The 24,579-nt window shown below is 54.3% G+C and overlaps 1 protein-coding gene across 8 annotated transcripts in view; it reads right to left on the reverse strand.

The window, feature by feature from the left end:
* Positions 1-722: 722 nt before the first annotated feature.
* Positions 723-24,579, reverse strand: part of SBNO2 (strawberry notch homolog 2) — a 115,706-nt gene continuing 91,849 nt past the window's right edge. For 5 of the 8 annotated variants that reach the window (XM_074978662.1, XM_074978666.1, XM_074978660.1 and 2 more), the window contains 19 exons: positions 23,548-23,724; positions 22,185-22,282; positions 18,828-18,910; positions 18,399-18,461; positions 17,564-17,764; positions 16,689-16,864; positions 15,947-16,078; positions 15,254-15,389; positions 14,362-14,474; positions 13,485-13,556; positions 12,477-12,585; positions 11,233-11,307; positions 10,542-10,685; positions 9,934-10,028; positions 9,198-9,290; positions 7,887-8,018; positions 7,044-7,120; positions 6,504-6,694; positions 723-6,001 (listed from right to left, as the gene is read on the reverse strand). In XM_074978662.1, the coding sequence (XP_074834763.1) occupies positions 5,391-6,001; positions 6,504-6,694; positions 7,044-7,120; positions 7,887-8,018; positions 9,198-9,290; positions 9,934-10,028; positions 10,542-10,685; positions 11,233-11,307; positions 12,477-12,585; positions 13,485-13,556; positions 14,362-14,474; positions 15,254-15,389; positions 15,947-16,078; positions 16,689-16,864; positions 17,564-17,764; positions 18,399-18,461; positions 18,828-18,910; positions 22,185-22,282; positions 23,548-23,724 (2,778 nt within the window). In that variant the 3' untranslated portion in view covers positions 723-5,390. The remainder of the gene's footprint in view (positions 6,002-6,503; positions 6,695-7,043; positions 7,121-7,886; positions 8,019-9,197; positions 9,291-9,933; positions 10,029-10,541; positions 10,686-11,232; positions 11,308-12,476; positions 12,586-13,484; positions 13,557-14,361; positions 14,475-15,253; positions 15,390-15,946; positions 16,079-16,688; positions 16,865-17,563; positions 17,765-18,398; positions 18,462-18,827; positions 18,911-22,184; positions 22,283-23,547; positions 23,725-24,579) is intronic. The other 3 variants (XM_074978665.1, XM_074978663.1, XM_074978668.1) reach the window with 2 other exon arrangements.

Genomic DNA, 24,579 nt, shown 5'->3' on the forward strand with positions numbered 1-24,579 from the left:
ACAATGCCACAGTGATGAGTTGTGACCAGGCTGGAGTCTGTCTGCTACACTCTACCCAGTGAGGAGACTCCATCCCATGGGGACCTGCAGGAGCTGATAGTGCAGAGCACTGGAGGGATTAGTGGCAGCTTTGCTTCCAAAGGGAACTTTGCTATCTTATTTACAAGAGCTGCATTCCCCTTAATGGGTGGTGCTAAATCTACAGCCTTCTGTGATGGTAAGAGTCACACGGTTTCATCAGATACTATCCGTCTCCCCACTTCCCCCCACCGCAGCAGGAGCAACATTCAGAGCATGAGTGAGGGGTGCTAACTCACCCAACCCTACAGCGCAAGGTGTTGGAAGCCACAGGAGCAGCCATCATGAGTTCCCAGCCCTGGCCGGTATTCTTAGGGCTGTGCTATAAACTCTTGATGAAGGTGCTGGATAGGAACATGGAGTGACTGATGCGGTAATTCCCTGAAACAGCTGTGGGAAACTTTACTAAATTAAAGTTGCTTGGGAGTGTTATAAAAGCTGAATTTGTGTGTGGGCAGGGGATGGTGTATAACTTCTCGAGGGGAAGATACAGCCTGCAGTGCTCCCTGTAAGCTGGGCGCTTGTGAGCCCAGTCAGGATAGAATCCAGTGTGCTCAGCTGATTAGCTTTTTTTTGGTTCCTAGTGGTGGTGCACATTCATGCCTGCCTTGGTGCACAAAGTTTTCTGCCCATGGATGAAAAAGACTAGAGAGAACGTTGATGACCCGTGTAAGCATTGGGAGGTAAGCTCTGAAAGACCGAAACAACGTGCCAGAGGAGAAAGACCTTGCAGGACCACCCAAGGAATTGGCTGGGAGAATGGCATATAAACTCTCCCTACCAGACTCCATCTTTTGCAGCTACGCCTCGAGAGGAGAACCACTGTGGGGCTGACTAGCTATACCCAGTCTCTGCAAAGCAAAGGCCCACATGGTATCAAGCAGGGAGAGTTAAATTCATGGCCGGGAGAGCAGGCCCTGGCTTCCCAGGCTGAGACCAGATTTGCATCCCAAACATTTCAGTTGGTGTGAGAAAGGAAGCACGCTGTAGCCCTGCCCTGAGACTCGGCCCGGAAAAGGAAACATCACTGCTGATCGATGAACTGCTGCTGCAAACACTGAGGGAGGTGGTGCATGTGCTTCCAGGAGCGTGGGCAAGCTGGGGGCAGAGCAGATTCCCACCCCCACCTCCCAAGACAGTCAACTCGCTTTCACTCCCTGGTTCAAGGTAACGCAGCTCTAACTGTCCACTGAGTAACCCTGGGGTCTCCTGCCACTCACAGTTGGTTTGGGTGTGACATTTGGCCATGCTAGGTGGTAGGAGCCCAAAGAGAGACAGATTTCCTTTGCCTCTGGGGTTATAAGCTCCATGGAAGCTATACTAGGCTTCTCCCCATTGCTATTGGCGGAGGAGATAAATAAAGTCCAGGGATGAGCAATGACCAATAGTGGGAGAGATGCACCAGACACGCTCCTTCGCCTCAGCTAGCTGCAGCAACTTGCATTCCACCAGGGTTCCACCTGCAGCTCTACGACCCTCCGTCTATCCCTGCTCCCACACATGCTGCTTGTGCGTCAGACCTGCACTTACCTGCTCCCCCTTCCTCCTGGCACTTTTGGAGCACGCAAATCACCTGATCTGTGCTTCGCTCCACTTCTCCCTTCCTGAGCTGGGCTGCCAGGGACAGCTGATTCCAAGCATACCACGGCGGGTGAGGGGGGAGCAAGGGCGGCATGTGAATCTGGCAGTTCATGGCTCCTCAAAGTGCTGGGAGTGGTGAGGTGGAGGAAGTGTTGGGCTCAGTTCACGAGAGCCCTGTGGGGGCAGGGAACAGCCTGGGGGTCTGCACGCCGCAGGCTGCCCACCACTGGAATAGTTCCTACTGTAGACCAGGTCTTATATCCTGGAGCTCTGGGGCTGGCTATCACCAGGAGAGCACAAGTCACGTGCAGTCAGTAATGCGAGCATCCGCTTGGGGGCTTTTTAAAAAAACAAGTCCCAAAATAAATCACCCCCACTGTCAAGTCCCATCCCCATGGACTCCACTTGCCTAACCAAGCTCCCAGGGAAGAAGTCCTTGGGGGTACTATAAATCAGACAGACACACACATACACACACAGAGCTGGGACTTACACAGATCTCATGCGTGGCTTCCTTTCCATTTTTACTCAGCAGAATGCAAAAAGTTATCCTTCTGATGCAAGTAGAAAATTTAGGAATTAGTCAAAGGCACATATTCTAAAAAAAAAATCTCTTTACATATATACATATCAATTCATTATAAATACACATAGAAAAACAAAGGCAAACACAAGCAGATTAAAAAGTGCTAACAAAGAGGTGTAAGGAAGGGAAAAGGATTCATTTAAAAATACATGCAATCAGTAGGACGACTGCATAATAATTTAGTTAAAAGAGGCTATCATATATTATTAACCCTGACAAAAACAGGATTGGGCCGGTGAAATCTTTTCTTGAAGGTGCCCTGTCTTTTCCAGAGCTCAGGAGAGAATTGCATATATCTTAGAGCTAAAACAACAAACAAAACAACCCCATGAAACTCCAAGTCATATTTTTTGGGGAGGGACCCATTGACCAGTGGGGCGGACGGAATGAGAGCACCTGATTATTCCTGAGTTTAATCCTGTTTGAAATTGTCTTTTTTGGTGGGGCATTTATTTGCTGAGAGTTTGACAGGCACCCAAATGAACAACAAAGGTATTAAATACAGGCTCTAGGGTGCCAGGGAAATAAAAGATTTTCAAAGATTCTCTCTGAGGGTCATGAATCCAGCGTGTGTTATAAATAAGAGTGGGGGAGGATGTTCAATAGAACAAGGGAGTGGGGTTTATCTAGGATGGGCAAGGGACAGTTTCTGGGATAAGAAGAAAGGAGTATCTGTGCTGTCTGCCTACAGGAGGCCAACAGGGTAGAATCCCACTTCCTTGGCAATGTGGGTGAATGCACAAGCAGAGGGAGATGGAACAGGACTCGGTTGTACACATGCAGGGCAAGGCTGGCTTCTCCAGCAGCTCAGCAGAGAGACAGGTTAGTGCAACTAGGACTGAAATTTCAGAGATTCCTCCCCCAGCAACGGATCAGGTGACCTGGGACTTCACAGTTTGGGCTTCTAGTTTAAGGGAGGTTTTTTTCCTCATCTTTGGCATTTAGTTGGGGGCAAGGGGCACAGAGGGTTTCTAGAATTCTACTCTGAACTGGCACCAGTGAAGTCTGCCACGTTTCCAGGGAAGAGGGGAAATGGTGTGGCCCATCCAGCACATTATGAGCACTGCTGAAACTAAATAACAAACTGACCTTCTCCACTTTCCGGGCCCAGGAGAGGTGTGCAGGCAGAGGTGTACAAGGAGGCAGATGAAGGGCTGGGGATGACGCCTGGACTGGCCTAGAGAGTGCAGAGTAAGGGGGACGAGAGGGAGACCAAGGTCCAATGGCTTTGAGAGAGATGATGTCTCCCTGGCAGGAAGTGCTACCGAGACTTTGCACCAGGTGCCAGAGTCCAAAGCACTTTAGAAAGGTAGGAGAACAGCACATCCGTGTTACAGATGGGGAACCTGAACCCTGCAGGGGAAGCAGCAGGCTGCTAAATTCTTCAGTGAGACAGACCAAGTCTGCACCTGTGGCTGAGGCAGTGTGATTGAATGCCCCATCCCGCCACTCCCTCCTCTTACATCCTTGAGAAGGGCCTGCTCCAGCACAGATCTCCCCTCCATGCCCACCAGGGACCTGCCGTTTCGGGTGAGAGCTGGCCAGTGAAGGGGGTGGGATGGGCAATGGGAGCTCTGCATACTAAGCCAGGAAGGGCAGGACCAGTCACATTTTCCCCTCCATAGCCCGTGGCATCCTCTGGGAAATGCTAGAATGAGTTCAGTCAGAAAAAGGAGGAACAGAGGAACAGCCTGAGGCTGGGAGAGGATGACAGCAGGGAGGAGCAGGCACAAACTCCTGGGCAGGGACTGCCAGGCGCTCGCTGCAAAGGAAACAAGCCTTTGCCCAAGTCAGGAGTTTGCTCTGTGGAATTCAGTGTGGTGCCTGCGGCGAGAGCTGAGCGCAAACCCTGCTGCAGCATGGCCCTGCCTGGCTGGCCGTTCACTCTTCCCTTCCGCGGGGCCTGGCAGCGGGTCTCAGCGGAGCAGCTGTTGAAATCAATGGTGGCCTGTGCTGGATCTTCGCAGCCCAGGCATGCTGCTCTTCCTGTCCTCCCAGCCTTGGGCCTGGCCCCGCTGAGACGGAGCCCACTGGAATGGTACCAGCCAGCTGGCTCCGTGGAGAACACTACAGAAAACCAGAGTCAGAGAGCACAGCCATGCTGGAGCTGCAGCCACCTCGAGGCGCCCAGGGCTAAGCGTGCAGGCTGGCCAGCGGCCATCAGGCAGAACCGCAGGATGGGAAGCCTGGCCAGGCCGCAGCTGGACCGGGGGCTCAGGAAGTCATTGCAGAATACTGACCAGGTGGGCGCTGCAGTGCAGTCCCACCCAGGAAGTCAGGGCAGCCCTAAGCATGTCAGTTTTCCCCCAGGAGAAGGGTGGCTGGGACCAACCAGAGAGCAGACAGCAAGCGCATGCTGTGTAATCAGCTGTCTCCCTCCCCTGCTGACTCTCCCAGTCCTACCCAGGTGGATGTTAGCTCAGCGGTTCCCAGCCTGTACTGGTCCCCATCTCTGCATTAGGTTCACGTGCCTGACCCCCCAGCTGCCTTGAGGGTCTGGTGTTTCAAGAGGCACCCAGCTCCGTGACTGGATGGGAGAGCCTATGCATGAGGCTGGCTCTGGTGCTGGCCCAGTCCAGGTTTTATAACTGGCTCAGCCGCCCACTGTGGCTGGGAACTAAAGCTTTCACCATTGCCGCGTCTCTGGTACGAGGATCGCTTGGGGGTGGTGGTAGGGACACTTCCTTGCAGATAGCAGCTGCTCACCAGACAGCACATGCTCCTGGTTGCAGGGGTCTCAGCCTTTCAACTCAGTAGTCAATATGGAGATGGGTGTGGGGCGGGGCTGGGGCCCTCGGTGACTCTCATCTCTGTCCTACCTGGGCACTGGTCCGAGCAGGTCCGTCCTGCAGCAGAGGGCACCGGTCCCGATCAGCTGAGTTCGGTGATAAAAGCACTTTGCCACCCCCCTTTATACACTCGATATGTACAACTCTATACACATGTGGCTGTATATTATAGATAAATAAACTTTGCTGTAAGGGAAACTCCACCCCCTTGGCCCCCGCACCCTCCCAAACTGACACACACGGGTCACTGTGAAGCAATCCAAGAGCCAGGGCTCCCTCTGCTCCAACCCTGCTGCTGAAGGAGAGCCTAGGGAGGGGCGCGGGCCTGCGTCTGAGCCCCCACCCCGGCTCTTCCCTCAGAAGCGATCCAGGGGCCTGCTGAACTGGATGACGCTCTGGCGCTCCTGGGAGAGCGGGCTGTCCTGGGGGGCCACGCACAGCGTCCTCAGCATGTCCTCCAGCACCTCCCGGAAATTGATGCTCTCCTGCTGGGCCAAGTCAGGTGGCAGCGGTGGCAGCTGCTGCGGTGGCAGTGTCTGCAGGTGGTCGTGCAGGGGCAGGCTGAGGGGCATGTTCCCCCCCAGGACTGGGGCCGGGCTCTCGAAGGCGGGAGGGAGGCTGAAATGCAAAGCTGCCCCATGCTGCTGGTGTGTCTGGAGAATGGGCTCCGGTGGGAAGCGTAATGCACCCAGGTCTGGCTTCAGGACCAGGCTGGAAAGGCTGTCGCTGGGAGGGCTGTAGGTCAAGTCCAGGATCTCGTCCTGGGGCAGGGATCGTCGGGGCAGGGGCAGCCCGGCCGCAGGCTGGCAGAGGTCGAGGGGAGGCTGGAGGACATGCTGGGGCACGGGGTACAGCAGGCTCCGCTCTTGCGCCAGAAGGGCCCGGTTATGCTTCTGCTTCACGTTCTCGTCCATCTGCTTCAGCTCCTCCCGCACCCGATGGACGCAGCTCTCGGGGATCTTTATCCCTGCGAGATGGAACATGCTGCATGAGTGCTGGGGAGCAGGAGCCCAGGCCTGGGCTCAGTGCATCCCTCAAGCCCCTTCCCCAGGCTGCAGTCCCTGAACTGGCCACCCTGGCCTTGGCAGCAGAGGAGAGGGCAGGGGGTCCTCAGCCAAAAGGACTCCCAGCTGTGCCAGCTCCCACCAAGCCACTGGGAGGCATGATGGCACCAGCAGTCCCTGCAGCGCAGGGGCTCTGGCGTCGCTGTAGAGTGGGCAGCAACAATGCTACTGGCACACCCAGACCGTGGCAGTGACACCTGGGCCAGGTCCGTATGCTGGCCAAGTCCCCTCCCCGCACAGTTCCTCAACTGTACACCAAGCCCCAGCCTCTCCCTGACTCCCGGAGCTGCCCAGACTGGGTCAGCAACAGGAGAGACACACAGAGCCCTGTTCAAAAAGGAAGGGGGGGGATCCATGACCCCGCCCCCGCCACGCAGCCTCCCTTCCCCCGCCCAGCACACTCACCCACTTGTTTCTTCTTCTCCTTGGTCTTGAGGCGGACGATCTGCAGGTAGCTGGTGTTGGTGATGTCGGCCATGATGCTGGCGATCCTGCTCCACACCCGCAGCAGCGCTCCACACAGCATGTAGTAGCGGCGCAGGCGCATGCCCTGGAAGCACTCCTTGCCCTCTTGGATGAGTTTGCAGTTCCTGTTCCTACGGGGTTTGCAGAGAGGAAGAGAACAGGAGTTCCCAGCAGCCCCTGTGGCTGCGATCAGGCCCCTCTCTCTGCTGCCTTGCTGGGGGTGGAAGGAGGATGCCCTGGCAGGTGGCTGTCCCAGAAGCAGGACAGCAGGAGGTTAGCTCCTGCAGGATGAGTGGGGACCCCCGGGCGGGGCCAGGCGAAGCAGCTCACATCATGCAGTGCTGGAGCCCACAGACAGGGCAGTGAACTCCATCTCAGAGCCAGAGACAGCAGCAGTACCCCTGTTTGGAGAACAAGGCTCCGAGCTCCCCCAGCAGAGAGCCCAGACGGAGCAGGCCCTCGGGCACTGGGGTTACTCACCAGACGGCGTGGTTACATTTGGTGAAGGAGAAGTGGTAGCTGCTTTCCCAGTGCTCCTTAGCTTCCTCAGGCAGCACCTGCAAGGGATACCGCCAGAAGCAACCTTAGACTCTGCAGTGTGGTGGAGATTTAAAGCCCAGCACTGGGTGTCCGGGCTCCTGGGTTCTATCCCCAGCTCTGCCAGCCAGAGGGGACCTTCAGCAAATCACAGCTCCCACGTGCCTCAGTGGCCCCAGCTGTAAACCACAAATTGCCAGGAGCCCCAGGAGACTCCGAGCAGTGTGTGCGGCATGTGATGGTGCTCACACGGCAGCTCGACGTGGGCACGCACAGAAGGTGGAGTGCGTTTTCCCTTCCCCGCCGCGCTGAGACAGTGCTGGTGCCGGAACCCCAGCAAACAAACTACCCCTGCGCATGCCCTGCCAGGCCAGGAGCAGAGCATGGACCTATCAAATCTGATAGCTTGCGTCCAGCCCAGGCCGAGAGCAGCCAGTGCCCCAGACCGGCCCCCTCCTCCCAAGCATCAGCACGTCTGAAGAACGCAGAGCTGCTGAGAGTCAGACCCACGGACACGTCCCAGCTCAGATCCATGCTGGCACCGGGGGAGGGGAAGGGACATTTGCTGAGCGTGTCAACAGGAAGGCAGAGCCCAACCTGCGGCTGGGCACACAGAACCAGGCACTGGGCTCCTGGGGGAATGGCCATCCCCAGGGACCCCCCTCTGCCCTTTCTGTGCTTGGATCACAGACCCCTGGCTGATCAGCTACAATTCCCCAGGGGCAGCAGAACACTCAGGGGCCTGGAGGGGAAGGGCAGAGGCTGGCTCCTAGGGCTGCCACTTACCTGGCGGTACTTCTTGAAGAGGCTGTCGAGGCTTTCCGGCTGGCTCTGCTTGCCGATGTTGGGCTTGTAGAGGATGAAGTTTTTCCCGCGGCCCTGCTCCGCCAGCAGGCAGGTGTACTTGCAGCCTCGCGTCTGTGGGCACAAGGCTCCTGTCTGCACTCACGTATGCTGTGAGCGGATTGGAGGCAGGGCTTCCCCAGAGGGTCCTGCTTCCCCCTGTTCATCTGCAGCCCTGCTTCCAAGAGCCAGGCAGGTGATGGGGCCGCTGGCTCTGAACGGGCTGTAAGCTTGCGGGGAGGAGGTGTGGGGGAATTCTAGCTGGCATCCTCCTGATCACTTCCCCTGCTGGGAGCTGACCTCATTCCATGCTGGGGAACCAGCTGTCCGAGCTGAGATGGCTCCAGGAACAAGGATGTTCTTGTTCCTCTCATTACAATCTGTCTCCTCCCGCACCCTTTGCCTTTTCATACGAATGACCAGAATGATCAGACCAAAGGCCCATCTAGCCCAGTGTCCTGTCTTCCAACAGTGGCCAGTGCCAGGTGCCCCAGAGGAATGAACAGAACAGGGAATCTTCAAGCGATCCCTCCCCTCTCGCCCATTCCTAGCTTCTGACAGCCTCACACCACTCCTGCCCCACCCCGCTAAGAGCCACTGATGGACTGAACTTCCATGAACTTGTCTAGCTCTTCTTTGAAGCTTGCTGAAGTCCCAGTCTCCACAACATCCTCTGGCGAGAGTACCACAGACTGACTGGGTGTTGCATGAAAAACACCTTCCTTTCATTTGTTTGAAACTTGCCGCTTATTAATTTCACTGGGTGACCCCTAGTTCTTGTATTATGGGCACAAGTAAAGAACTTTTCCGTATTTACTTCCTCTACACTAGTCAGGATTCTATAGCCCTCTCTCGGATCCTCCCTTAGTCTCCTCTATCCAAAGCCGAAAAGATCCGTCTTTTTCACCTTTCTGCGCACAGCAGCCAGTCCAAACCCCCAATGATTTTTGTTGCCCTCTTCTGAACCCTTTTCAGTGCTGGGAAATCTCTCTCGAGATGCACATCTGCACACGCTATCCACGATGTGGCCGTGCCATGGATTTATATAGAGGCGATAAGATATTCTTGGTCTTATTTTCTATTTCAAGTCAACCCCTCTCCCATACTGGGTGAAAAGAAACTGCATCTCCACAGAGGCTTTTGTGGGTCCTCAGTGACCACTGGCCTCTTGTTATCTGCCAACAGCCAGATGCCCCTGCTGGAGCCTGTCTCAGACCTGTGAGGCAGCAGCCCTGGCAGGGCCAGAGAGCTCACCTTGTGGGAGAGGTAGAAGCCGTCATAGGAGCCTGTCAGTTTCAGTGATTTCTCATAAGCCTCCTCCCACTTCATGCCTCTGTCCACGCTGATCTAGCAGGACAAATGAGATCCCCGTAGGTTACATCTGGCAGGTGCCACAGTATCCCCATCCCACCTCCTGGGCCTTCAAATAAGCAGCGATGGCTTTTAAGGCCAAACCTGGGTCCAGGGTGTCTGGTCCATGGGAGTCTACAGCACCTCCAAAGGGGAGTGGGGAGCCCGCTGCCAGAAGATGCTCCATGGGATGGGAGGTGGGCCTCAGCAGCAAAGCCTGCCAGCTGGTTCAGCTCAGGGAAGCGGGCCTGGGCGAGCTGCCCCTGGTAGCCGGAGACGGAAGAGGGCACTTTGGCTGTTAGGATGGGTGTGAGCTGACTGGCGGGTGCAAACAGTGCCAGCTTTGCTGTGACCTGTCCACTCCAGTACACACCCCCAGCTCTCTGAGGCAGGGGCTCTTCCTGGCTCCTGTTCACACCACTTAGCACAAGAGGCCCTGATCCCTGTTTGGGGCCTCCAGGTACCACTTCAGTCGCAGTGTGTGGGACAGAGAACCCTTCCTGCAGCTGCACAGGCTGAAACCTGGGCAGGGAGCACCAAGATCCAGGCCAAGAACAACAGCTGGCGCGAGGGCTGCCACGCTCTCCAGGCACTCCCAGACAGGGCTGCCCCAGCAGAGACCACACCTAGCCCCACTTACCTCATAGAACACCACCTGCCCGTCCTGGGGATGTCCTGGGGTCAGGAAAACCTCCTTGCTCTCCTCATAGATCTCATCTACGCCAGGAGCTAAGTCTGTGGAGGCAGCAGCAGGAGATACAGCCTTTGACCTCTGATGGGCAGCAAGGCTCCAGTCTCAGCCTGGCCATTTCCCTCTGACACCGGGGTTCCCAGCCGTGCCCCCCTGGGAACCCTGCACTGGTTCCGCCTCCCCTACGGTGCAACAATTCCTTACTCTCCCTGCAGGGCATGGCAGAGCTGAGAGTACCTAATCCCACAGGCTCCTCCGCTGCATCACAGCACGATCGCCTCAGGGGGGCTGTCCTGCTCTGGGAGCTCAAACAGCGAGGCACCAGCACGGCCTGGGCCTTCAATCTGGGGGCGCTGCTCCCTCAGCCCATCCCATGCACCCTTCCTGCAGGAGAGCACCCACTGCAGATTTATCACCAACCAACCACTGGCTGCCCCCACCTCCCTCGTGCGTGTCCTCCTCCCCCAGCTCAGGGCAGGCATAGAGCCCTTCAGAGCACCGCTCCCTTCCCTGCATTGCTGGCGAACCCCCTTTGGGGCCCCTCGCCCTGCCCCCACCTAAGATGCCCATGTCGTATTTGCCCTCCTTCTTGTCCTTCTCGATGAGGTGGTCGAAGGTGTCAGTGAAGTACTGGAACAGCATGTTCTGCTTGTGCACCTCCAGCCCCAGGATGCGATTCAGGAACTTGGTTATGGAGCAGTCTGCAGCAGCAATGGAGAACCTGAGCAGGTCAGGGACAACCCCCCGACCTCCTGCCCAAGCGTGCTGGGGCACCTCAGCCTTCTCCAGGCAGGGCAGCCCGTCAGCCCCCACGCTGCCGGTAGCCCCAGAGCTCGGCTGGTAGCCATGCGGGGCCCTGCCACCCAAGCACTGGGGAACTCACTCTGCTTTAACTGGCTGAGCACCTGCAGCACTTCCCACGCGCGGCTCCAGGGCTACTTCACGTGGGAGAGGAGGGTGGCAGAAAATGTGCACTACAGTAACTAGAGATGGACAAAGTACCTAAAAAGGTACTTGAGTAAAAGTACAGCCGGGGGGGGGGGGGAGGGGACTTAAGTACAAGTCTCTGGTGTCCTCCGGAAAACTACTTGAGTAAAAGCACAATGTGCACATAATCACATCTTTATTGTACTCAAGTACCTAGAAGTGAAAGCAGCTGCACTTTGACTCAAGTAACTTTTTGGGTACTTTCCCCACTGTCTCTTGGCCTGCCCCTTCCCAGGCCGGGGAGCAGAGGTCCCATCTTACCCTTCTCCACCGACACGTAACCGTACTTCATCTCTTTGCAGCAAATCCCGACGGAGATGAGACCTTGTTTCATTTCTGGAACGACAGAAGGGGAAACGAGTGCCTTGCCAGTCGTGAGTGGTCCTGCTGCCTCCACCCCAGTGCCAGGCCACCCCGCATCTAATTGTCCTGCTGCAGCGCTGCTTCCCTGCTGGCCGAGATGGTCGCTACCCCACAACAGAGGGCTATCTCCTTGGAAATCGCTTTGGAGTCCCTTGCATTACAAAGGTAGAGTTTATGGATTACGGTGGGACTGCGTGGGGCTCCCTGCGGGGGAGCTGGGACTCAGGGAAGCCCATAGATGTGTCAAAGGACCATCGGAAACAAATGTGCTAGCCAAGAATAAATGACGGGGACAAACAAGTAAAGTGGGTTTCCTGGGAAATGTACCATCCCTGTGTGTGTGTCAAAGCCTCGTCCTTTTCACACTACCCTCAAGGAGACAGCCACTGGTGGCCCATCACCAGCTACGTGAGGACGAGATCAATGGCCCAGGCACAAGGACGGGAGCTGAGCTGCACAGTCTGTTCTGAGCTAACAGCGGTTATGAATTTGCAAAGCCCAAGGGGGCCAGCAGGCCTGACGTCAGCCAGTGGGAGCTGGTGGGATCCCTGAGAAGTTTATTAGCAGGCATACAAGTTCCTTTACTGTGTTGACAATTTTCTCCACTGCGCTTTCACCCTGAGGATAAACGCACTTGCTGGGACAGGGTGGGGTGGAACCTGAGAACCACACGTCATTCTGCTGTGGGGAAGGTGGAGCAGGCCTGCACTGGGAAATCCACAGCACATGCAGCCAACTCTGCAGCCTGGGCGTCCTCCAGTCAGGAGGGAGAAAGGCATTGTTCTTCCCCCAAGAGAGGTAGCAACCAGGAGCCAGTGTGAGTGTCTTTACTGGCCCTTGAGGGGGAAATAAAAGTGCTTTGAACGGTGGGATCCTGGTAAGTAAAGATCCCACCTCTGCATTCTCCCCCAGCTGGGGAGGGGCACTGCCTCCTGGCTCATCCCTCTGCCTCACTTACCACAGCGTCCTGCCCCTCTCCCGGCCTCCGTGTTAGCCCACCGCCTGGTGCCTTCTCCCCCAGAAGGAGAGCAAAGCGTTGCTCCATGTGCCTGCTCTGGCGGTCGTGCCAGGGACCTGTCCCCAGAACATGAACTGAGCCACCAGGATGGCCTTTCAAGTGGAACCCCCATTAATGTTCTCACCTTGAAAAAACTCAGCCTCTCGTCCCTGGTACTCCTTGGGCAAAGGCACTTTGCTCTTGGTCTGGTTGAGGATGGTGGTGAGGACCCTGTCTAGCGCTCTGGTCCCATACTGGGGAAAGGAGAGAACAGTCACATGGGGCTGGGGCAGTTCCGTCCTCAGATTGCATGACCCCCTTTAGGAAGAAGGCCTCTGGGATGCATGTAGAACATCCTGCCAGATAATGAAGGAGATGCAGCCACCAGAGGCACGTCAGACAAGAATCTTGATGGATACTTAATGTGTGTGTGGGGACAGACCCAAGTCAGGTAGTTGGTCTCACCCATGAGTCTTCCATCCACTATCAGAGGCAAGTCCTACCCACAGGAAGGAGGCAGTGTCCCCTGGTGGATGGGGCTCAGGTGATCTGGGTTCTCTTCCTAGTTCTGCTATCGCTTTGCTGGGTGAACATGGACAAATCACCCCATTATGTGCCTCAGTTTCCCCACCTGTAAAACGGGGATCATGCTACAGTTTGTGATCCGCTGATGAAAAGAGCCGGGTATTGCTATTATTGGGCACTTACGAGGTTGTGGCCCCAAACCAAACTCCCTTTGTGCGTGGAGGCAAGCCAAGCAGCATTGCTGCCTCAGTCTCCCTGTACACAGGGCCAGGAGATACACCTCTCTCCTGCGTTCTGGGTGTGATGCCAGTTCCCTTTCTCTCTCCTTCTTTTAATTGAAGGAAAGTGCTTCTGAATTACTGATGGAAAGACGCCTCGGAAAGTAAGATGCAAAATTTACTCTAGCTACCAGGAGCAGGAAAATCTGCTGGTTATATCGTATCGATGGGTAGTTCAGAGAGCAATATAGTCTCTAACCCTCTCTTATTACCATCTCTGTATGTTTGTGGCTTATGTAAAAACAAGAGCCTTGTTCCCAGTGCCCACAAGACCAGCTCCCAATCCTACCCAAGGGTGGGCTGGATATTTTAAGCTTGCTGTGCCACCATGCAGAGCTGTTCAAAATCACCTTATTCTCAAAGTTGTACTTGCTGAGGTCTCGGGATTCAGTGGCTCTTCTGTCTCCATGGGTTAAGGCACCCTGGAAGGAGAGACGAAGCACAAAGTTGTTCAGAAAGGTTGGGGAAAGTATCTGTAACAAAGCCTGATTAATGATGGACTCCTAAGGCGACCCCACATCAGAGAGGTCTGTATCTGATCAGCCTCAACAACGCGCACCAGGATTTGATGAGGTTGTTGGAGATTATCACAAGCCAGCTCTGGTGTCTGGAAAATGCCACTTTTCCTCCAAACATCTGCGGTGGCAACTGCCACTCCCAGCTGATGAATGAGACATGATGTTCAGTTTCAACACAGTAGTTAGATTACAAGATGCCTATATTTTCATGAGCTTTTTCCCCTTCATCTGAGCTGTGGCAAACAACCAGGGAGGGACAGGGTAAAAGCAGAGCACGTTTCACAAAAAGCTGGAACACAGAAATGCAAAGGGCAGGCAGTGACGTGCTACTACCTGATATTCAGAGATACTCTTGGACTCATTAGAAACGATGAAACGCTGAACCGACGCAAGGATAATTAATGCTCATTAGAGAGCCTATTTCCTTACAGGAAAGGCAGAGGTGTTAACTGCTGACTGCTGGGAAATTCCAGCATCCTGACTGACGTTCTGCCTCCTCAAAATTCCCCTCCCATCCCAATCACGTAGCGCATTCTGCACTGCCCATTCCACAGGCTGTTCAGTGGTTTCTTCATCCTGCACCAGAAGCGGCTGCACGCCAGGTGAGAGTGACGTGCTCTCTCATCTACCTGGGCCCAGCAGTGACCCAGAATTAGAGTCATTCAGAGCTAGCAGGGTTGTATTTGTAGCTACTGTCGAGGGCACTTACGAGGCTCTCCAAGCGTTTTGCGACAATGGATGCGAACCTCCTCTCCCCGGCCAGCTCTGATATAAGGAAGACGTACTCGGGAGCAGAGACCTGGTTCGATCGGTGCGTTCGACCTGGAGAGATGGGGGTGCAAAGAGAGAGAATGACATTGAAGCCCAGGAGCAGGGAAGAGCTGCTGAGCAGGGAACAGGGTTTCACAAGGAACAAACTGAAAGCCACTTCCCTTAGAGCACCTCCCAGCTTTGAAACCAAACCCAAAGCTTCTCTTCTGAGGAAGGTGGATGTGGTTTCTCTCCTTGGCATTGTGCTCCCCAGACCATCCCACCCCAGCGTTGTCAGAGCCGACATTCATTTCCTCTAATGCTCTCCTGATGAGAGGCTTCGCCCCAAGTGCTGAGTGTCCACCATGGTAGCTTCAAACACACAGAGCTCTGCTGATGCATCCCAACTGTGGACACTCCAGACCAGCCCTTCGCTTCCCCTGCACATGTGCAGCACCCGAGGTAACTCCATTCCGGAGCCTTTCAGGCAGACACACCTGGCTGCAGAGAAGTTCTCTGACACTGACAAGCATCCCCTAGGGGCTGAGAACAGGATCTGGAGCCTGCTCCAAGACAAGCTGCCACTCCTCCCATTATCACACCCTCTCGCCCTTTCCAAGGCAGTGGTGCACCTTTCCCGATCAACAACAGACTTGTGCCTAGACTCTTGGCAGGCTAGAGGGTGAGTGGGGCTGGATCCTGTGTCCCTGAACACAACCAGGCTCCCTTTGGCTCCAGAACAAGGCCAGGCGGGTGTTTCATTTGCAGGGCTGCTAGAGAACAGGGTGTCATTCGGCCCTGCAAGGAGCCGGGGGGAGAAGGCGACCGTGACCCAGAATACTGGCACTCACCAAACTGCTGTATGGCCCGGTCTGCACTCCAGGGCAGCTCCAGTGTCATGTGGACCCGGCGCTTCTGGTTCCTCACCCGTCTGTCCGCTTGGAGCGAGATCCCTGAGCTGGAGGCCTCGGAGATTATTGCTACGAGCTAAGAGAGACACAGCAGGCTTGAGGAGACACACTGGTATCCCCAGAGATCTGAGACAACTGCTACATGGAAAGCACTAGGGGGCAGGCCTTTGCTGCAGTAAAGGCTCAGGATACAGTCAGTCCCAATCCCTGGGATGCCCCCTGCCTCCGTGTCACTTCCCAGCAGGTGCAGGCTGCAAAATTCCTACTTGTTTTATGGGCCTGAGGGGTTGCACAGATGCCTCGTGCTCTGCCCAGCTCGCGAGAGAGACCTGGATCCATGGTGTGAGGCCAGCCGGCTGTTCTGACAATCCCCCAGGATGTTCTGCAGCACCCCCACTGTGGCCACCACAAGAGCAGCGTTTCCACATTCTCATGTCGTGCCCAGCTCTTCTCTGCTGGAAAGCCAGGAGGTCAAGGCTTCCAGGGTGAGTCCCAGAAGGCCTCATAGGCACATGCACACATCCTGGGGCTCGCTCCCCTCATGCATCTGGGGGTGCTGCCCATAAGCCCTATTCCAACCCACGCATTCCCTAGCAGGTAGCTGCAGGGGTCTCTGTTCAGAGCCTCACTCACCTTTTCCCCACTCATAAAACGCTCCTTCTCCTTCAAGTTGACATGGTCTATGGAGAGGCCCTGCTCAGCCCTGGACTCATACATGATGGAGCCGTCAGGTCGGCACACCACCCGGCCCTTCCGGCCAGTCATCTATGTGGCCCACAGGGAAGAAACAAGTGGTTAATGAGGCGGAAAAACAGAGCAGGGGCATGCAAGGTGAAACGGAGCATTTTGAAAGGAAACGTTACGGCAGGAATCGATACTGGCCAGACCTGAAGCAATAAAATCCTTCCCAACGGGATTCTGCCCTGGAGGTTTTATTAGAGAACTGGGGAAACTGAGGCAATGAAGCAAATGGTCCAAGTGGCAAGGACACAGTACATGAACAGCAGGCAGTTGCAGCCCAGCCGGGGTCACAGGGAAGGGGGTTACAACGGGCGCCTCCGGGTGAGGGAGATGATGCAGAAAGCATAAAGCGGGAATCGCTCCAGGAGTTCCCCTGACTCGGCCACCACGCACTTGACAGGGGTGCGTTTCTTCACACCCTCTCGCCCCGGCGTGACATGAACGATGGCGGGGGCACGGCCTTCGCCCCCAGGAGCTGCAAGGTTAGCCAGCCACACTGCCCCAAACGCAACACCAGGGCTGGGCTGGACGACGGCACCCTCTAGTGGCCAGAGTGCAGAACAGCAGGTCTGGTCTTTCCTGCGGAGCCCAGTGCTCCAGCGTGACCAGCCAGCCCCCCACGTTCTTGACATACCTCCGCCACATGCTCTGGGCCCCCAAAGTGATTGATCAGCTCGTCCAAAGTATTGAGAGGTAGCTCTTTGCCCAGTGCTTTTACTTTTGCTAGGAGGTCCTGCTTCATTTTCTCCACGTGCTCCAGCACTCCTGGGCCATGTACGTCCTTCTGGGCCCCCAGCAAGTGCAAGCTGACTGCAATGGTGCAAGGCCAGTGGTTAGAGTCCAGCCAGGCGACGGCAGGGAGCACAGTTGCCACAGAGGTGGGACCAGTGAGAGCAGACACCCTGAGCTTGGGAAGGGGAGGGGTCTGTCGGGATCCGAGTAAGGACTGCTGCAGTGTGGGCTGATGGCTCGCTCCCCCCAGGGTGCAGGAAAGGCGCGGCGGTGGGACAGATCTCTGTTACAGGCAGGGTCTACCCTCCACCCTACCCCCCAAGTCCAATTCGGACCACAAGCGGGTAGAAATCAGCTGCTAAGTGTTCTATTAAATCAACCTCTGTTTGCTGTTAACAGGGGAGTCGGGGCTCCCCACTTGGGCCGTGCAGGCTAGCTAAGCAAGAGCGTGTGAACCGGAAACAACCCGGAAGGTAAGATGCTTGCAGGTATCGTTTCCTCACCCTCTCTGAAGAGGAACAGCTCGGAGCTGGTGCCTGGGACACCAGCCAAGCTCTGCCAAAGTAGTGCGGCCAGGCCCAAAACCCACCAGGGCCCCTGAGGTGGCACCATGACAGTGGGCTCTGTTATCAGAGCTTCAGCACCACCATCCCACATGGGACGCTAAGCCAAGCCTGGGTCACACCCATTTGGGATGTTCTTCTGCGTCCATAGGGGACCGGGATAAAGCCCAGACATTGGTCTCCGGACCTTCACCGAACCCCTGGCCTGGCTCACCTCTGTCGTCGGAGGCAAAGCCATTGTAAGTGTGTTCCACGAAGATGACATCATCGCTGTCGAACAGGGACTCCGGGGAGGAGTTGAAGTCGCTGTCCAGCCCCATGTCCGAATCGGTGCTGCTGTCGTCGCTGATCTTGATCACGCTCGCCATGTCGTACGTGCCCTTCAGGGCCTTGGCGCAGCGGCCCTTCTGCTTCCCTGCGAGGGAGGGCGAGCCAGGTCAGCAGGTGGGACAGGTCAGCACGGAACAGCTCAGAGGATGGAGGAGAGGCCACAGGGAAGCCCAGGTTGCCCCAAGCGAAAGGAGATCAGAGAGGGGGGGCAGCCTTTGGGCACAGGGGAAAAAGAGAGAGGAAGAACGAGCCTTTTACCAGGGCTGAAGACGGCCACATTGTGCTGTGCGAAGTATGCCTTGCTCTCACCTGGCCATGTGTTAGCAAAGCAGAACTGCAGCTACCTTCCTCTTCTCCCCTGGTTGGGGAAGAACCCTTAGGTCTAATGATCGCTGAAGGAACACCTTGAGGAGAGAGGGGCTGGTGCATTGGCATTTCAGGAAGGAAAACCAGTTGCGTCAGGACTGAATTCTCAGCATAACGAGAAATGCCCCTGCCAGGCCAGAGGTTACAGCTCAGCTCGCCGCAGCTGGCAGGGACCCGCAGCCAGGTGGTGCCCATGCAACGATTTGCCTGGGCAATCTCTGTAAATCAGCCTTTGCCACTCTCTCCTCTTCCAATTGCCATATTTAACCATGGGCTTACGAGCTAGGGTCCAACCTGCTTGCCAAGAAACCCAGCACAAAGGGAACTCAGACTGCACAGGAGACATCTCTTACCTGCAGCTGTGCTCAGGAATAGGGCAGGTAAGGGAGTATTTTCCAGGGCACTTCCCACATCCTCTGCAAGGGGTAGAGGAGACAAACCCCTTGCTGCAAGAGGGCCTCAGATATGCAGCTGGGATTCTAGCAAAATCTGCCTGTCAGTCTGCACTGGGGAGGGAAAAGGGCAAGGGGCATGGCTATGGGGCAGCCCCAGGCTGGGAAGTGAGTTGGTGGAAGAGGGGTGAGTTGCAGGAGGGAGATGACGACATGGAGAGTGGGAACAAGCGACATGCCTAGCGTAAGACTGCGGCGAGGGATCGAAGGGAGGGCAAACCCAAACCAAGGCAAAGCATGAAGTGGGGAAGGGGAGAAGAGAAGGCTGAGCAGCTGGGGCGAGGCGGAAAGGCGGGAGGTCAGACGGTGGGCGGTGGACGGCGGTCTTACGTTTTCTTTTAATGCCACTTCCTTTTTCTCTCTTTCTTTTGGTTGAAGGAAAGTGCTTCTGAATTAGTGATAGAAAGACGCCTCTGAAAGTAAGATGCAAAATTTATTCTAGCTACCAGGAGTAGGAACATGTGCTGGTTATACTGTATCAATGGATGGTTCAGAGACTGCTATAGGTAATGGGAAAAGAGGCTAAACCAAGCTTTCGGTAGTGCTTACTGAGACTGAACCATTACTGATTGGTACAGCTTGGATCTGAGGGATCACACCAGCTCGAATGGCGAGGAGGCAGAGGCTGCATTTCATCAGAGGGTTCTGGGGGCCATCTGTGAGAAGGAATAACAAGCAGCCCTGCAGCACCTTAGAGACTAACACATTTGTTAGGTCATGTGCTTTCGCGGGTTAGGAAGAGAGCTCGGTTCGGTTCGCTCCAGTAGGCCTTCAGCCTTCCGGTATGCACACTGAGCGTACACTGTGCCTTGCTTTGCCTGGGGAGGAATGCTCTCTGCTTTATGCTGCCAGCTACTCCCCACTGGAGGGAGGCAGCACAGCCGTGCCAGGGCACCGCCGCAATGAAAACACAGTATGTCATGGCTATGGCACTGGCCCGGATGAGCCAAAACAGCCCAATCTTCAGAAAGCAGCCCAGAGCAAGGTTTAAATGTGCCGCTCTGATTGGAAGATGTTCTCTTGTTACGGCAAAAACCAACATCCAAAATGTCCTCCCTGAGTGTTGTGTAACCCTGTGCCATGTACCTGACCTGCCTGAAATGCTTGACTCTGGGTCCCAGTTGTCTAATGAACCTGCTTTGATTAATGGAATCATAGAATCCTAGGGCTGGAAAGGACCTCAGGAGGTATTCTAATCCAGCCCCCCGCTTCAAGCAGGATGCAGAACTGCTTGCCTGCGAGGGAAAGGCCAGTGACAAAACATGGGTCTAGGTGGATGGAAAAAAATCAGAAGAGGTGAAAATCAAATGAATGCTTCTGCTGTATTGCAAACGAAACGATAAATGCTTCAATGCTGGCTGGATTGGGAAGGACTGGGCCCAGTCCAATGAGGAGGCAGCGCTGAATGAGCTTGGGCTGAAACAAATGCTGAAATCAACAGCTGGGAGGTATGGGCATGACTCCCACCTGCTGGGATACAGGGCTATTTGGAGGCTAGGGGAAGGGCTCTCAGACCAGACTGGTCTACCAGAAGAGGTGCTACAGATAGAGGCACACCACCACACCCTGGACGACCAGAAGGGGCACTAGTTCCACAGTAGCATTATGGTATATGGGAAAGGCCCTGTCCCCTCGGTGCCAGACTGGCTCTGGGTAAGAACCAGAGGAGGCTGAGAATCACTTTACTTCCTTGTCAGGAAATCCAGCTTTCTAATCTTTGACCATCTGTGTCTTCTCCCTCTCCTCCACTGGAATCTGCCTTAACCAAGTTTTTAGAGATGCCCCTGCGCACACAGCAACCAGCCCTTCCCTTCTTGTTTTGACAGCATTATTCGAACAGCTGCTCCTTTGCAACCACACTCCTCTATGAACATCCTTCTTCCTGGCCCCCGGGGCCCCACGCCCCCAGTGCGATCACTGAAGGGCTTCAGAACCAGGACGCTGCAAATCGGACACTGAGAAGCAGACACATTAGGAGATGACACTGCCTAGCAAGTAAACGCCTGCCCCACGGGCAGGGGACAGAGCTGGCCAGCACAAGTGGTCATTAACAGCACCACGTCACGTGTGGAAGGAAGAACAAGAAGTCAGAAGGGAGCACTGCGATCCCCTTCTATGACCTCTTCCGGCCTGTGCTACGCAGACGTCCAACTCAAAGGAGAGCTCAGCTGCTGTTGGAACCAGGTTTGCTTCAATTCTACAGCACAGTAAACAAATGAAGTTTTGTTCCAGGGGCACATGACCATACCTGGACTGGTGGCCCTAGGGTGGAACAGGCCAAAACTGGAGGAGCAGGGATGCTTGGCCCTAAGACAGCATGCACCAAGCTTAGCTCACTGCAGCTGCTTCCATCCGCAATGAGCACTGAAGTACAAGGCCCACCAACAGGGATAGGTACAGGGGGGCAACTGCCTCAGAGCCCAGTAATTTAAAGGAGCCTGAGGCTCTGGCCGCTGTGGCACGCAGAGTTCTGAGACTATTAAGTCACCATGGGAGCAAGGCTGCCTGGGGAGGGGAGGGTCCTGCATGGCGCGGTACAGGGGGCACTGAGGGCAGCTGTCCTTGACTCATCCCCTCTATCCAAGCCCTGACCCTTCCAGGAGCATGCAGCTGTCCTACCCTCAACCTTACCCAGGGGCCCAGCAGGGTTGTCAGCTCCCCTGCTGCTACAAACAAGTATAATCCAAGGGCAGCCTGCTGATTGCACAGGCTGTAAGGAAACGCATCTCAGCTGGTTCATGTCCCGTTTAGGCACTTTGGTTTCAGGCCACCTAATGTGCAGGGGAGCTGAGTTCATAGAACAGGACTATCTTCAAAAGCACCTGAAAACAGTGAGAAGTCCTGTGGCGCCTAATAGACTAACAGCTTTTTGGGGCATAAGCTTTCGTGGACAAAGACCTGCCTTGTCACGTGCATGTCAAGTCTTTGCAAAGTGGGTCTTTGCCCACAAAAGCTTGTGCTCCAAAAAGTCTGTTAGCCTATAAGGGGCTACCAGATTTCTCATTTTCGCGGACACAGGCTAACACAGCTACCCCCCTCATAAAAGCACCTAAGTGAGTTAGCAGCCTAAGTCTCATTGAAAGCCAAGGATTTAGGTTCCCACAGAGCCTATGATACTTTGGAAAATGGGACTCAGTGCTTTTTAAGACCTTCCCCATCATTCACAGCCGATTGTATCCAATACACAATCAGCTCTTGAATTAGCTGAGACAGAAAAACCTAAAGCTCAGTATGTGTCTCTGACTCACATTCTCCTGCTCACTTAATATCTTCTACCTTTAAAAATATTTCCTGCCTTTTGGTGGGTTTGAGGACACATTTTCCAGACTAGAGGAGGGGCACATTTCCACGGAAATGTGTGTGCACCTCCTGGGCCCATGCAAACCTGCATCTGGGCACACAAATCAGGCTACTGCATGCCTGGCTGTCCTTGTGCACATCCAATTACTAAAGCTGTGCAAGGACATCGCACTGATTTCAAGGCACTTGGTGCATAAAGTCACTTTCGGAAGCACAATGTCTTAGAACAGCCCAGCAAAGTGACCCCTGCAGGCAGAGTGCGTTTCGGATGGGAGGTGCTGCATTCACAGGATCACAAAACACAGGCAGTCCTGGTTTGGGGCCCTCCTCACTGTGCATTTAAGCTCCCACACTGCCTGCCCTTTAAAGCGCAAGGGGTCAACTCACTCTGCAGCAGAGACAAAACAGTTCAGGTGCCCGTCATTCTCATCCAAGACCTCCCTGGTGCGAGCTTCGCCGGTGGACTGCAGGCCGATGACAATACACTGAGGAGAAATCAAAAGGGCAGCACAACTGCATGTTAGTGAAAGGAGGCAGATCACACTACCATTGGCTGGGCCACCACACGCCCAACAGACCATTAAGCAGCTCAAGCAGAGATTACACTGCACAGTTTGCCAGCACCTTCTACACCAGGGATGGGCAAGATGTGGCTTGCAGGCTGAATTTGGCCCACTAGGCTTTTTAATCCAGCTCACACAGCTGGCTCCTAATGCTCGGGGTGGAGGGGGTGCCTCCCCCAGCATAATCTCTCAGTTCCCATTGGCTGGTTTCAAGCCTCCTGTCTCCAGCAAAATCTCTCAGCTCTCATTGGCCAGCCAATAGGCTCTGAGAGATTTCGCTGCAAGGAGGAGCACAAAACCAGCCAATGGGCAGCAAGAGACTATGCTAGGAGCAGGGCAGTTCAGCACACACTCAGCTCCCATTGGCTGGTTTCTGAGCCTCACAGACAGATGAGGGCAGATCCCAGACTCCACATCCCCTCCACAGAAAGGTACAGACCTCGACCACTTTCCAAAATCATGGAGTGGCCCCCCCACAGCCCCCCAGACACCAAAAATTATTGCCCACTGCTCTTCTACGCTGAATTCCAACATCTTCTAAATACACACGGTAATATCTTGGCTCTAACACTGGGCTCCTGCTGGAGATGCCATCTCTCAGTGCCTCAGGTGAAACATGCCCCCAAAATGTTCAGCAACATGGTTATGACACTTTATTACATCTAAGTGATTTCCCCTTCCCCTGCATTTCTCTCTGAAATTTCCAAAGCCCATTCAAATGAATGCAATGCCAGGTGTATTTAACCCTGAAGAGCTGGAGAATCCAGTACATCTAACTTGACTCAGAAGGCTGTTGCAAGTTTGTTTCCTTATGTTTACTATAAAACAGCACCAAGGAACATCAACATGAAATCCTGGTTTCACAGAGGCAGACTGGACGCCTGTAGAAGATATATGCTGCCTTTTCACTGTGCGCTACCATAGACCAGCCTCCAAGTGCAAGAAAATTCCCTCCTATCAGTCTTTTACCCCACTCTTTTCAGCTTGTGCAGACGTGTTCTCTACAGCACACATCTGGGCCTCAACATTCTAAGTGGTTTTATTCTGCAGGATGACTACAGGTGTCAAAGATGACTAGCACCGTAAATGATTCACCCGACTGCCCTGCAAGAGACTTGAGGGATGCACAACACATGGTGTGGGACAAATGCTTCCTGACCATTTGCACATGGTTTCTCATACCACACCTTGTCTTTTGCCAGCTCCTCCTTGGCAAGCTCAACGAGGCGTCGGACTTTAGCAGCAATGCAGAGATATTTGAAGAAGCGCTGGTGTGCGGACCAGAACTGACCCCACAAGGACTTCCGAGACTCCAAGCCTATGAAGTCGGCTGCCTGCTGGAATACCCCCATTGCCTCTGCCCACTGAAAGTACACACAAGGATGCCAGGTTAATACTCTAGTCCCTGGCTCACGTCAGTGTAACACACAAGGTTATTAAAACTACCAGGGCATCAAATGTTTAATTTATTTTTCCTATTTATGCTCTTTGTTTACGTCTTGTGCTCCATTTTGCTAGGACAATTTGTTGGTCTGTTTCCATTTCATGTCTTAGCCCGGTGCTGCAATGTTTGGGTGACAAGGGAATTGTTAAATCCAAGCCAAGGGGCATTTACGATACTGTGTAAAAAGCAGCAGCAACTGTTGAAATATTTCTTTGAATTTTATAAACTAATTCCACCCATTTTTTAAAACAACCTAGAATTTTGGGGTGCAGATATTCTAATGACCCCTCACATCCTCCCCTGTGCTGGTTAAGGAACATGATTAAATTCTGTTCTACATCTGTCCAGCACTTAGTGAACACAGATTCTGAGCCACCACTGGGGCGCTTAAGATTCTACTGCAATACAAATAATAATAAATAATAATGAGATCTACCAATATTCAGCACTCAATGTTTGAAGCACAACAGAAAGATTTTAAAAAGTCAGAGTAACAAAAAAAAATTTTAAAAGTCAGCTGTTCTCACTCATCTGGAGACTTGGTGGTTTATACTCATGTATATTTCCTATACACGCACAACAGCAAAAGCAGCCACTCCACCCTTACCCCATGCTATCTTGCCTACAACCCCCACAGAAATTCAACCCATGCCAATGGTTCCTCTGCCAGAATGTCAACTGAGCTAATCAAATGACTGAATGAGCCCCGGCCGTTGTTAATGATTCAGGAGGTAGCGGTTAAATGGACTCAACTTCTCGAGTAAAAATTTTCCTC

The sequence above is a fragment of the Carettochelys insculpta genome, chromosome 27 (assembly GCF_033958435.1).
Source record: "Carettochelys insculpta isolate YL-2023 chromosome 27, ASM3395843v1, whole genome shotgun sequence".
Lineage (NCBI taxonomy): Eukaryota > Metazoa > Chordata > Testudines > Carettochelyidae > Carettochelys > Carettochelys insculpta.